At 39.5% G+C, this 14,042-nt stretch overlaps 1 protein-coding gene across 3 annotated transcripts in view; it reads right to left on the minus strand.

The window, feature by feature from the left end:
- Adk (adenosine kinase) overlaps positions 1–14,042 on the minus strand; it is a 532,446-nt gene that overhangs the window by 22,295 nt on the left and 496,109 nt on the right. For all 3 annotated transcript variants that reach the window (XM_029554458.1, XM_008849905.2, XM_008849906.3), the window contains one exon: positions 6,222–6,308. In XM_029554458.1, coding sequence (XP_029410318.1) covers positions 6,222–6,308 — 87 coding nt within the window. The remainder of the gene's footprint in view (positions 1–6,221; positions 6,309–14,042) is intronic.

Consider the following 14,042-nt stretch of genomic DNA (forward strand, 5'->3'; position numbering starts at 1 on the left):
GAATGACTAAATCATGTTATATTAACACAGGCTAGTACTGATGCCCACTTACTGGTTAGGTTCCCTTTCCCATTATTTGTTATGATTTTTCTTCTCAGTTTCATTTACTAGGAAGACACAGGGGAAGAGATTTCACTGGGAACAATGACAGTGCCTGTCACAAAATGTTCTCAATGTTTCCATTTATTACTATGGCAGTGACAAGGGGTTCCAAATGAAAAGGAAGACCCGCTGTGACAAAGCACAGTGGGACAACAGAAGAAATTTTCCCCTGACCTGGGAAATTAGGAAATCATAGTTAGAGATTATAGAATTTCTCTATTTCAAAAGGTACAATCCTGGCACTTGGGCTTTTGAGGAAGAATGTGAAAGGAGTAGTTTCATCAGCTACAAATAAAAGAGCAAAGGTTACAAAGCACTTAAGACCTCTGAACAGAACAAGGAGGTACACTTGTCAAGGCTAGAGGGATTTGTCAGTCACTAAACCCTTAAGATGGAATCATGAATTTAATTCATGTATACACTGGGCACTCATTGAAAAATTACTGATGGAAATCTACTATGTAGTCTTACGTCTTTTAACTAGCTAAACAACACACGGCCCTTTGATACTGAGCTATATGTAATTAGCACAAGGTAGCTACAAAGATGCTTTAACCCCCAACTTGAAATTTATAAGAAAAAGACTGTACTTCAGAGAGTTAAATTACCATAACAGTTTGTAGACTGGAATCTGGAATATGCGAAGTCACAAAGACAGAAGTACTCTTAGGCCAGCAAAACTTGAAAGTAACAGGATGAATATTTTATCTGTCTAAACATAGAATGTGTCAATCAGAAAGGAGTTATGTTAATCATGCAATGAAGCAAAGAAAAAGAAACTACTTAGTAATGTAAAAGTTGCCACTGCGTCTTCATTTATGCCCAGGATAGAAAGAGTTTAACAGCTGGAGTTGCTACTAATCCCAGTGGAAAGTCTCTTGCTGATGTCGAGATGGGAAACAGGTTTTAGCCAATGGATTTTATTTACTTATTTTTATATTTTCAAGGAAGAAAACCTTTCCTATTTTAAGATCTGTCAGGTAGCTTTTCTTGGTGCAATTAAACAGCTGATTCATATAGCTCCCCTATTTGACTCCATGATAACCAAATAGTTTATGATCTGGCTTTCTGTACCTCTGTATTGTAATAGATTCTCCTGCTTAGTGAGACTTTCTTGGCTCAAACTCACCAGACTGCAGTCCTTGATTCTATCCTTTCAGTTTTTTTGATACAACAAACTTACCTTGAGGCCAAAGCGCCCCTTCAGTAAATGAAGCCATTTATTTGGATTGTCTTTAGCAAAACCAGCTTTTGTTGGGAAAGCTGGTCTGTGGCTCTTAGTTTTAATGATGAGATCTCTCTGAAATTATGTTTCTAGAAGCACGCAGTGCAGTGACTGCATTGGAGAAACATCGAATCTAAGCATAGATTGCCTATGTTTGAAACCTGGCTCTGTGACTCTGGAGTTTTAGATGTGGGCATGCACCCTCCTCTCTCTTTACTTACTTTTCTCATTAGTAAAACAGGATTAAAAATAATATTTCTTGGAGGCTTGCAAATTTTAGGCCAATTTGAGTTACATAGTGAGTTCAAGGGCAGCCTGAGCTACATAGTAAGGACCTGCTTCAAAAAAAAAAACCAAAAAAACAAAACAAAAAACAACAAAACAAAACAAAACAAAAAACAAGGTCTAGGGGCCTACAGGATGGCTTAGTGGCTCAAGGTACTTGGTGCCAAGTCTGACCACCTGAGTTTGATCCCTGGAACCAATGTGGTGGAGAGAACTGACTTCTGCAGGCTGTCCTCTGACTTCCACATGTGTGCAATGACATGTGTGTGCCATGTACATACACAAAATAAATGGATGTGAAAATGCAAAATCAAGTTCCCAGAATATAGCTCAGTGACAGAGCTATCTAGTTTCCATACGGCTCTGGGTTGGATACCCAGCACCTCAAAACAACTACAGAAAGACTATGACTCATAGAATGTGCCATATATGCCACATAAATATTCCACTAATACCTAACATTAAGGTATTATTATAAATTATTATAAAGGTATTATTATAAATTGTCTCAATTTATGACCTAGTGTTTCATATGATTGTCCTGGGAACTCATCAGAGTAGGCTTTATTTTCTTTCTTTTAAAAGACAGTCTTAAGTAGCCCAGGCTGGCCTTGAACTCACTATGTAGTGAAGGATGACCCTGAACTTCTGGTCCCCCTGATACCAACTCCTGAATTTGGGGTTATATGCATGTACCACCATTCCTGTTTTATCTGGTATTGAGAACTGAACCAAGGGCTCATGCATGCTAGCTGAGGTGCTCTGAGATACATTCCTCTACCTATAGCTCCAGACACAGAGCAGGTTTAAAGTGAGAAAAATGGCTGTTTCAGAAATTATCAGTAAAATTTATCTAATTTCAGTCTTTCTACCTTATACTTTCCTCATTTTTTTTTTTTTAAGACAGGATCTCCCTATAAACCCACCTGGCCTAGAACTTGCTATGTAGACCAGGCTGGCCTCGATCTCACAGAGATCTGCCTGCTTCTGCTTCCTGAGTGCTGGGACTAAAGGCCTGTGCCATCATGCCTGGTTCTGTTTTTTTTTTTTTTTTGAGACAGGGTCTCCCCGTAGCCCCAACTGTCCTGGAACTCACTATGTAGACCAGGCTGGCCTTGAACTCACAGAGATCCGCCTGCCTCTGCCTCCTGAGTGCTGGGATTAAAGGCGTGTACCACCACGCCCGGCTGCCTGGTTCTTTTTTAAGACTTAAAAAAAAATTAATTTTTATATGTGTGGGCCTGAATATATGTAGGTGTTTATGGAGGCCAAAAGGGGGTGTTGGATCTCCCAAAACTAGAGTTCCAGGTAGTTAAAAGCCACCCAATGTGGGTGCTGCGAACCAAACTCAGATCCTCTGGAAGAAGAGCAAGTACTCTTGAACACTGAGCCATCTCTCTAGCCCCTTCTTTTCGTTTCTTTTAGACAAGGACTTCTGCCACCATATTTAGCTTTCCTGTTTTATTTTTATTTTAGCAGTGTGTTGTGAAATCCAGTGCTTGGATCATAGATCAGCCAGAAATGAAATAAAGTGAGAAAATTGTCCATGCTTACAGGGGGTCACCATACAGCGGTCTCTGGGCCAAATATGGCAGGCTGGAGAGCCAAAAAGCTTCTTCTCATTATTTTACAATTTTAAAATGTTGCCATTAAAAAAAAAAAGAAAGAAAGCAAAATTTGCCTATGATTTACAAAACCCAAATCGTCCACTCTCTGGTCCACTATTTTGAAAGGTCTCAGTGTGGATGCTCCGTCGAGACAGTGCTTACCTTGTTTGCACACAGTCTTGTATCTCATCCCCAGCAGCACATAAAACAGGTATGGTGGCACATGCCTATAATCCTAGCACTCAGGAGGTGGAGGCAGGGGAGGTCCATAGTTCAGGCTACACAACAAGTTCAAGTTCAAAGCCAACCTGGGCTACTTGAGATGGTCTCAAACAACAACAACAACGACAACAATCCCCCCAAAACAAAAAATAAAACCAAAAAGACCTATTTCTTCTTCTTCTTCAAGAAAAGGGGGGGGAGGTTGCTGGAGAGAGATGGCTCAGTGGTAAAGAACACTGGTTGCTCTTGTATAAGACCCGGTTCAACTCCCAGTACCCACATGGTAGCTAACAACTGTCCATAACTCCAGTCCCAGAGGACCTGACAGCCTCTTCTGACCTCTGCGGGCATTGCACAACATGGGTACACTTACGTACATGCAGGCAATACACGCATACACGTAAAAAAAAAAAAATCACATGCAAATTTCTGTGTGTGTGTGTGTGTGTGTGTGTGTGTGTGTGTATGAAGGCCAGAAGAGGATGGTCAGATACTCTGTAGCTGGAGTCACAGGGAATTAGCTGCCTGACATGGATGCTGGGAACTGAACCTGGGTCCTCTGCAATAGCAGTATGTACTCTTAACTACCGCACCATTGCTCTAGACCTTCTTTTTTTTGGTCTTTTTTTTGAGACAGGGTCTCCCTGTAGCCCCAGCTGTCCTGGAACTCACTATGTAGACCAGGCTGGCTGGCCTTGAACTCACAGAGATCTACCTGCCTCTGCCTGACAAGTGCTGGGATTAAAGGCATGTGCCACCATACCTGGTAGCCCTTCTTTTTTTATTTACCTAACAATACCCCCAAAATAAGTACGACAAGGCTATAAAAAGAGGCTTAAGGGCCAGTGAGATGACTCAGTGGTTAAAGGTGCTTGCCACTGAACCTGAGAACCTGAGTTCAATCCTTGGAACCCATATGGTAGCAAGAGAGAACCAATTCCGAAAGTTGTCCTCTGATCTCCACATGCACTCCATGGCCTGTGGACACTAAATAAATGTTAAGGGAGGGGGATGCTTAAAATTTCAACTGAAATTCCAATTGTTCTGACATAGAGCCTTTATCTCTCTAACCACATTCTGAAAGTAGCTAGCTGTTTCTACCTCTATATGCTAAGAATAGACCCTTTTTCCCTCACAAAGTCTCTCTATTCTCACTAAGTATTGGTAGCACTATAGGCAGCAAGCTGTCTATAGGGCAATCTGTTATTGGAGGGCCAGGAAGCCCATATGTAGGGCAAAGGTAGGAATTAGTTCACCCTAATACATCCTGCTACATGTCAAATAAATAAGATACTTATAGTTTTGAAGAGTCTAAAGTACTTGAATAATTTACACCTAGGGTATAAGTATACAAGTTTCTGGCCTAAGACTCTTGTTTTAACGAATTTCTAATCAGAAAATCACTACTGTTTCCTTAATGCATTATGCAATATGGCTTAATTCTGAACAAAATACTTCTAGCTTACAAAGATTTATAACTCTGAAGAGAATGGAATAAGAAAATTAGCTGCAAATCACTCATATTATCAATGATGAAGCCTTTCAGAGTGAGGAAACCAAAAATACATGCACAAGAGTGAAAAAGGTTATTGGTCTGTGATGTACTTTCCTAAAGAAGCTGGGTGGCTGATGAGCTGGCTCAGCAGGTAAAGGTGACTTGCTGCCAAGCCTGATCCTCAGAACCCACACTGGGGAAGGAGAGAACCAACTCCCAGAATCCCAGAAGTTGTCCTTTGACCTCTACTTGCCCACTGTAACATATGTATGCACACAAAGAAAGAGTAAAAAAAAAAAAAAAAAAAAAAAAAAAAAAAAAAAAAAGCAAGAAAGAAAAATAAAAGCTCACTGGATAAAAGAGGGAGAAGAGAGGGCACGGGCAGCCTAACTGATACCTGTAAGACTGGGTATAAGTAACTTCAGAGAAAGAATAATGAAAGACTTATGCTGTTGGAAAGACCATTAAAATGAAATAATACTTTCAAAGAAAGTTAAAACCATCACACAAATTTAAATATTTCCCATGATTCATACTGTCCTTTAGGAGAAGGTGGTAGGCTCCATGGGCCTTTTAAGTTTTTTTAGCCTTGTCTTGATTGATGTTTTAAGAAAGAGACAGAGACCAGGACAGACTCCTGGGGGGCCAACATTCACAAATCCAAAGCTTTCTAAGAGATTAGAACCTGGCTTAACCGCACTGAACTTTTAAGTAACTTAGACTTATTAAAGGAAATGTGAATCAGATCTTAGTTCCTTCTAAATCCCTGAGTCAAAAACCTACCATCCTGACCTCATTTTTGAGTATTTATTCCCCAAATGATTTCATCATTATCGAATTTGTCCCCTCTTACTAAGCCTGAATTGGGCAAAAATTTAACCCTTTCTACTACTGCAAACACTCACTATTGTGAACACTTTCTAGTATCACAAACACTACTGTGTTGGGCACAGGTACTATATAACACTTCAGTCTAAGAGTATGAATCTGTCTATTGTACTTGATGCAGCTTGTTTATGCAATATTCTGACAGCTACAATTAATCTTGTGAAAATGACTGGGGTAGAGTACAATAGCAAATTATCTTTGCCAAACATATATTTTTCCTGTAGTAAAATCTCCTCGTAACACTCACAATGATAGTGGCAGATGGAAAGAGCACTGGGAGTAAATTACTTAAAAGAAGAAATTAAAGGTTATTAAATGAATAAATCTCAGCTTCCAGAAGGAGACCAGGGTTAACATTTTTAACTTATAAGTAAACATGAAGTAAGTGAGTTTGTACCTCCAACAAATGCATCTCCAGCTCCATTGGTGTCCACAATTTCTTTCTGGTTTTGATCCAAGACAGCAAAAGCAGTGACTTCATTTTCTGCAATGAGAGCCAAAGAAAGGCAGACTAACTTCTCTTGTAATACTCAATCCTCAAGAACATCCAGCCAAGCTTGACACTCCTTCCTTACCCACCAGTCTAAGAGAGAAAGTAGCTCTGCATTCAGTATTTGAGGATGTGGGAATCAAGGGGCAGTCTTCTATCTGCAAGTATCACTCTGTGGAATTTTTAGCATAAAGATGGTGCCTCTGTCTTATGAGAGTCATACCCAGGTAATTTACATTTACATTCATAATTATAAATGGTAGCTGCACTTTTTTTGGACAGTACAAATGACTGAACAGAAACTATGAGCTGAAGAAGTGTTTGCACGGATTGGATCATGATCTCTAATAAAGCTTCAAGCCTGACTGGGTTCCTGGCAGTGAAATCTTGGATACAGTGAAAGGGCTATAAATATAAAAATATAAATAATGAGTCTTGAGTGCTTCTCTACAGAAAATCACAATGGCACAATAAAAACGTTACTATGATTCTGTTACAACACTTCATGTCAATGTCAAGGATTATTGATCTCAGTTGGTTTACTACAAATAATCTAATCTGGTTACTTTTTGCAAACTATCCATCAGATCACAAAAGGGAAAGCTACCATGGAATGCAGAGGCAGAACAAAGGGACAGTGAACAGGCTCCTGTCCTTGTGCAGTCTGGACTAGGACTTGCTATTTTGACTACAGAGTAACCCAATCTAGTACTCTAAACTTGGCACATGACAGTTTTGGAGTTATTTGTGAGGAAATCTGGCTTGGAGGAAATCTGCAAATGACTCAGTAGTCCCTCCCTCCCTCCCTCTTTCTTTTTTTATTGGGAGCTGGAACTTTTGAAATTACAAATTTGCATCCCTTACAGAGATAGGGCAAATGACTTGCAAGCTTCAATCTCACTTAAGAACAAAGAGGATGTAAAGCAGATCTTGGGAACTTTAAGATCTTACTAAGGAATCTTAAGTCTTGGAGTGAGTGAGTGAGTGTGTGTGTGTGTGTGTGTGTGTGTGTGTGTGTGTGTGTGATCCCAGTATTAAGGGGAAAGAGGCAAAAGTGGCATGCCCTCGAGACCAGCCTGGTCTGAGACCATTTCTTTAAAAACAAGGGGTTGGGGGCTGGAGAAATGGATTAGTGGTTAACAGCACTGGCTGCCCTTTCAGAGGACCCAAGTTCGGTCCCTAGGATCCACATGGCAGCTAACAACTGTCTGTAACTCCAGTTTCAGGGGATCTGATGCCTTCTGACCTTGTGGGCATTGTACAACATGGGTGCACTTACACACATGTTTTTAATTTACTTTTTGTCTTTTTGAAACAGGGTCTCCCTGTAGCCCCAGCTGGCCTTGAACTCATAGAGATCCGCCTGCCTCTACCAGTGCTGGAATTAAAGGGGTGTGCCATCATGCCCAGCTGCTCTTACATACATGTAGGCAATACACTCATACACATAAAATAAAAATGATAATTTTTTAAATGTTTTATTTTTATTATTTTTATTTTATGTGTATGCGTGTATTGCCTGCATGTAGGTAAGTGCACCCATGTTGTGCAATGCCGTGGAGGTCAGAAGAGGCTGTTGGATTTCCTGGGACTGGAGTTATGGACAGTTGTTAGCTGCCATATGGGTGCTGGGATTTGAACCTGGGTCTTTTGCAAAAACAACCAGTGCTCTTAACTGCTGAGCCATCTCTCTAGCCCCACAAACGATATTTAAAAAAAAAAAAAAAAAAAAAAAATCACAAAATAAACTTTAAAAAATTGAGGCAGGGCCATTGTCTATAGTCCAGGCTCATCTAGAACTTACTATGTAGCCCAGGCTGGCATCTTCTGTGGCAATATTTCCTTTGTGCACTACCATAGCCATACCCAGCTCAAAAGATTTTCAACAACAGATAGGTTAATGAGAAAATATCCTCCTGAGCTGACTGTGGTGGTGCATAACTGTAATCCCAGCACTCCAGAGATTAAGGCAGGAGGATATTAAAGGCCACCCTAGGCTACAAAAATCAAAATGGAGAACAAAATCCAACAAAAAAGGATCCTCCTAGAAAGGCTGGTACTCAAGAAGAGCACTCATGTACTTAGCACGCCCTGTGAGCATGTGAGTCTCAGGTGGCCAGCCTGTGGCCCCATGGGCCTCATGTGTCCCAGGACAGTTAGCAATGAGGCCCAGCACATTTGTAGGTGACAATGCTGTGTTGTAATGTCAGAAAGTTGAAATCCCTAGATGCTAGAAACAACAATAACAAAAACTCCAACAAGACAAAACCAAAAAACAAACTGTGGTTATCTATTCCAGGCTAAGTAGCCTGCAAGGGGACTCATGACTGTCACCTCAATACTTGGGAGGTTGAGTCATGAGGGTCACAACAAATTTGAGGACAGCCTGGACTACACTGAGTTCAAGACCAGCCTGGACTATATAGGGACACCTTGTTTCAAAAACAAACACAAAAAAATAGAAGCAACAAAACTTTCTACACTTTGTAACTCTAAAGCCTACATGGTGGTTTATGAGATTTTGATTAACTGGAAATTATAGCATAAATATAGAGGATTAAATTTTCTAGGGAGCATGCAATACATATGGCTACACAGGCAGAAAAAAAAAGAAAAAGATAAAAGCAGGCTTTATTAGAAATAATTGGGAAGGGGAGGCAGTCTGATTTACGAAAAGGCCTGTGTTATAAATACTTATAAAGAAATCTGGTTTCATTACTTTCAAGTATAAGTCATACTATAAAGGAAACTAACAACTACAAATGTAGAACAAATGGGCACTAAATAAAGAAAATGAGTGAAATTAATGACACTGTTATTAATAATAGGGTTACAGTATATAATATAGAACAGGTCTACAACAAGCTATAATACAAGAATTAACTACTAGACGTATGGATTTTAAAATACATATAAATGGCAAGTAAAATATAATTAGATATAATAAATATTTTGGTCTTTTTGAGATAGGATCTCCCTGTAGCCCCAGCTGGCCTGGAACTCGCTATGCAGGCCAGAATGGCCTCAATCTCACAGAGATCCGCCTGCCTCTGCTTCCTAAATGCTGGGATTAAAGATGTGTGCCACTGGGCCTAGAGAGATTGCTCAGTGGTTAAGAGCACTGACTGCTCTTGCAGAGGACCTGGGTTCGATTCCCAGCACCCATATGGCGGCTACAAACCGCCCTTAACTCCAGTTCCAGAGGAATCTGATGCCCTCTTCTGACCTCTGCAGCACTACATGACACGGGTGCATTCACACACATGCAAACAATACACACATACACATAAAACAAAAATAATAAAATATATTAAAAAAAAGATGTATGCCACCATACTAGGCACTATATATAATTCTTAAAGTTCCTTGTGTGACAAGTTATTGATTTCTGATTAGGAAAATTTTTATTTATGAATAAAGCCTAACTCACAATGAAATAATTCTGATTTTTTTTTTTTTTTTTTGGTCTTTTTGAGACAGGGTCTTCCTGTAACCCCAGTTGGCCTGGAACTTATGGAACTTACTATGTAGACCTGGCTGATCTTGAACTCAACAGAGCTCCACCTGCCTCTGCACTACCATACCATGCCCAGCTGAAGTTTTTTTTTCTTCTTAAGATTCATGATTTAGAGACTGGATAGATGGCTCAGGGGTTAAGAGCACTAGCGACTCTTCCAGAAGACCTGGGTTTGGTTCCTAGTACCCACATGGTGGCTAACAACTATGCATAACTCCAGTTCCATAACTGCCATTCCAGGGGATCTGATGCCCTCTTCTGACCTTCACAGAGATGTACAACACAGATGCACTTAACAAATATGCAGGCAAAACACTCACATGCATAAAATAAAAATAAATATTTAAAAAATTTTAATTTACATTATTTGATTTATTTCATTTTATGTGTATGTGTATTGGAGTTACAGACAGTTGTTAGCTGCCGTGTGGGTGCTGGGAACTGAACCCAGGTTCTCTACAAGAGCAGTCAGTGCTCTTAATGGCTGAGCCATCTCTCCAGCTCTCTATATAAAATATTTTAAAAGAATCATGATTTAATATAAATTGTTGAAAATACTGAATAAGGGCCACATGTGGTGGCATATGCCTTTAATCCGAGGCAGGGGCAGGGGCAGGGGCAGGGGCAGGCAGATCTCTGTGAGTTCAAGGCCAGCCTGATCTACATAGTGCATTCCAGGCCAGCTGGGGCTACAGGGAGACCCTGTCTCAAAAAGACAAACAAAACAAAACAAAACAAAACAAAAAACAGAAGGGAATTTTGTTATGCTGTTTCCTAGACATACAGGTACGTTATTGATACACTTTATTCTTAATTGTCATATAAGTTCAATTTTCTGTTACAGAGTAATTTTCTACCTGTTACACTTGACAGTACAGGGAAGTACTAGAAAGTATATTACAGGGTTGAGCAGTAGCTCAAAGGCAGAGCACTTGCCCAGCATGTGAGAGGACCCTGGGGGTTCAACTCCCAGTACCATATACACAAAAAGAATATATTACACATATAAAAGACATGCCATAAACTCAGAACAGATCTAGCTCAGCCTTCATTCTTCTTTATATTTAGAGGACTAGATTATGAGAACTCCTTTCCAAACAAGAACACTGAACATCTGAGACATCCTGAAATGTGTTTTGTCATAGAAGGATGACTGAATAATGTTTAATAATATTAAAATTCAATTATACTTTTGATACACTCACTTTTTGAAAAGTGATGAACCAAACTACTTTTTTTTAAAAAAATGACACAGGAAACAAATAATATTCCTATTTCACAGCCTTGCAGACAATTTGTCATGAGTGTTTCAAGTACATTCACTGACTCTGAAAACAAACCTAGAGGCACAGACCTAGAGGCCACAGCTGATGTAGCCCAGGACCATCCCTCATGTGACTCTTACTAGCCTGGAGTAGCTGTGGGAACCAGCAGCAAAACTAGCCCTTGGCCTTAACTGTAGGACAATGGAGCTGGGGAAACAGCTGAGATGGTAAAGTACTTGCCCTGCAAGCATGAGGACATGTTCAATCCCCAGGACCCACAGGATAGATGGAGAGTGCTGACTCCCACAAGTTGTGCTCTGATCTCCACACATGAATCCTGGCATCTGCGTGCATGTACATACACACACAGACACACACACATATACACACACAGACACAGACACCCCCCCCAAGAAAACAACTAAATGTAAATAAATGATGTTCTAAGTTCTGATCAAGTACTTCTACTTAAGTGAGTAAAAGGGTTAGGTAGAGGGGCAAGTGGTGTGAGGCATGAGGCTGAGAAGTTGCAAATGGTCAGTTTCTTTGAGTAATAAGTGTTTAAAATTGATTAATATAGGAACTGTACAACTCTGTCAACACATTAAAAACTACTGGAATGTATACTTTAAATGAATGACTTGTATGATATGTAGTTATATCTCATTTAAGCTATTTAAAAAAAATCATGATATCTAGGTTGCTTGGAGCACTATTTCACATGGAGTTCCTCTAGACTGGTAAACAGAGAATGTCCTTGATTTATCATGCGAATAGTATTTATTTAACCAGTCCTTTATTGATGAGCTTTTAGGTTATTTACAATCTTCTTTTATCACAGTGTTGTAAAACATTCAAGCTTTTGTCTTCAATACCACTTGAATTTAATTACTACATTTAATAGCCAAGTCATTTAATATCATTCCTACTTTATACAGGGAACTGTCAAATAAGCTTAAGTAGTTACACTGCTTTGCATGAAACAGGCCTTAACGAATAGGGAACAAAAGAGAACACAAGAGATGTTCTTCTTCTCAGTAGGACTCACACACCAGGATATGAGCAAGACACCCTGCTCAGACTGCCCCAATAAACAGGGTAATGAAACAGATGACAAACTCTTCTAATAATAGAGATTTATAGAACAACCCTAATTAACAAGGACTTTGGGGGAATGAAGAGCTCTGGGTTAATTTAATTTTCTAGTTAACTAAAGAAAAAGCAGAAAGTCTTTTTAGTTGGAAATTTTTCTAAATGTATTAACATAATATATTAATATACCATGACATCCCTGCTTTAATTAGTTTATTGAAGTGAATGAAAATTTCCTTTGATAATGGAGACTCCTACAGCACATCTGAATATCATTATCCTGAATTATCAATTCTTATTGTAGTTCTGAAGGTATAATGCTTTCATGAAAGGCAAGCTGCCATGAAATGGTGGGAAAGACATTACATTAAAAGACTAAAACCAACCACCACTTAAGTTTGGTTTGGGCTCAGCTACTTTATTTAATACATGTTTATTAAAAGCCTGTCACATGTCAGTCACCATATTAGGGATTGAAAATTGACATGTCAATAGTGCAGACTAAATCCAGGCTTTTATGGGGCCTACATTCTAGTGGGGACAGGCGCTGTGCAAGTAAAAGAAATGAATAAGACAACCAAGACATCAGTAGATGTCTCAGAAAAGGCAACAGTATGATGTCATGCAGATGGCTGAGGAGGAGAGTTAATTTAGGCAGGTGCACGTTCTCACTGAGGTGGTGATGTTTGAGTGACAAGAGGGAGCAAGTCATGTGATGATACAAGGGTAATGTATCCAAGTGCAGAGGCTGGGACTAGCAACAAGCTTGATAAACTAAGCCTGTTTCAGGTAAAGGAAGCCTCTGTAACTAAGAGTCTAGTCACTACATGTTTTCTGCGATTGTTCTTGTTTTCTTCTTTTCAGGCAGGGTCTACTATGTAATCCAGGCTGGCCTTGAACCTGCAGAGATCATTCTGCTTCAGCCTCCCAAACGCTGGGATTATAGGCATAAAGCCACCATCCCCAGCTCAACTGTGGACGTTTGGCATTTTCTGTAGCCATTATATATATTACATAGTGTTGTTAGGAAATACTTTGTCAAATACAAAATCCATTTTATAAGGTACTCTTAGAACCTTTATTCTTCAATCAGGTAATAAGCATTTGTTGAATAATAGCTATAACCTCTTCCTACTCTGTTAGGTCCTTTGGGGGAGATGAGACGCAGGAGAAATCCTCAGATAGGATCTGTCTTCTCAGGGTACTTAAAACCACCAGGGAGAAATATGGCACGGTCAGAGTTTGTGAAGCATCGCATAATGGAACACCTATTGCAACTGCACCTGGAGTTCAAAGGAGGGAAGGGATAACTTGAGTTTAGTTAACTTAATGGTTTCTTGGAGCAGAGACTGAATGTAAACTAGGTGTTGAGGATGTGGGGAATGAAGAGCAGAAAAGAAAGTTGTGTATGTTTGAAAAGTAACATATAGAGAAGTTTGTAAGATAGGTAGAGTCTAGCAATTCCTAGTAGACTTTGAAAGCCAGACAGAAGTTTGGATTTGATCCATTAAAAGATGGAATGCAGCTAATTTCATGAATGAAAATATCTGCACTAAGTGCTTTGAGTACTTTTTCTAGTGCCATTTCCACTACAATCCTGTGAGTTAGGTATGATTACCCAACTTTATAAATGAATACACCAAGGCTCAATTTGTCAACTACCTAGGGTCTCCTGGAAAGGCAGGTCTCTGGGACAAAGTGAGAGAAAATAGGAAACTGTGATTCCAAAGTTGCCATTTAAGCAATATTGCTGCCATTTTTGTGATCATGATAAAACAAGTTTTGATTAAGTTTTGTGCCAGTAAATTGAATTTTAAATTCCCTTAAGCCTGGTACTGATAACTAAGTTTGGAC

This window comes from Nannospalax galili, unplaced genomic scaffold (genome assembly GCF_000622305.1).
Source record: "Nannospalax galili isolate Female #2095 unplaced genomic scaffold, S.galili_v1.0 scaffold83, whole genome shotgun sequence".
NCBI classification, from domain to species: Eukaryota; Metazoa; Chordata; class Mammalia; order Rodentia; family Spalacidae; genus Nannospalax; species Nannospalax galili.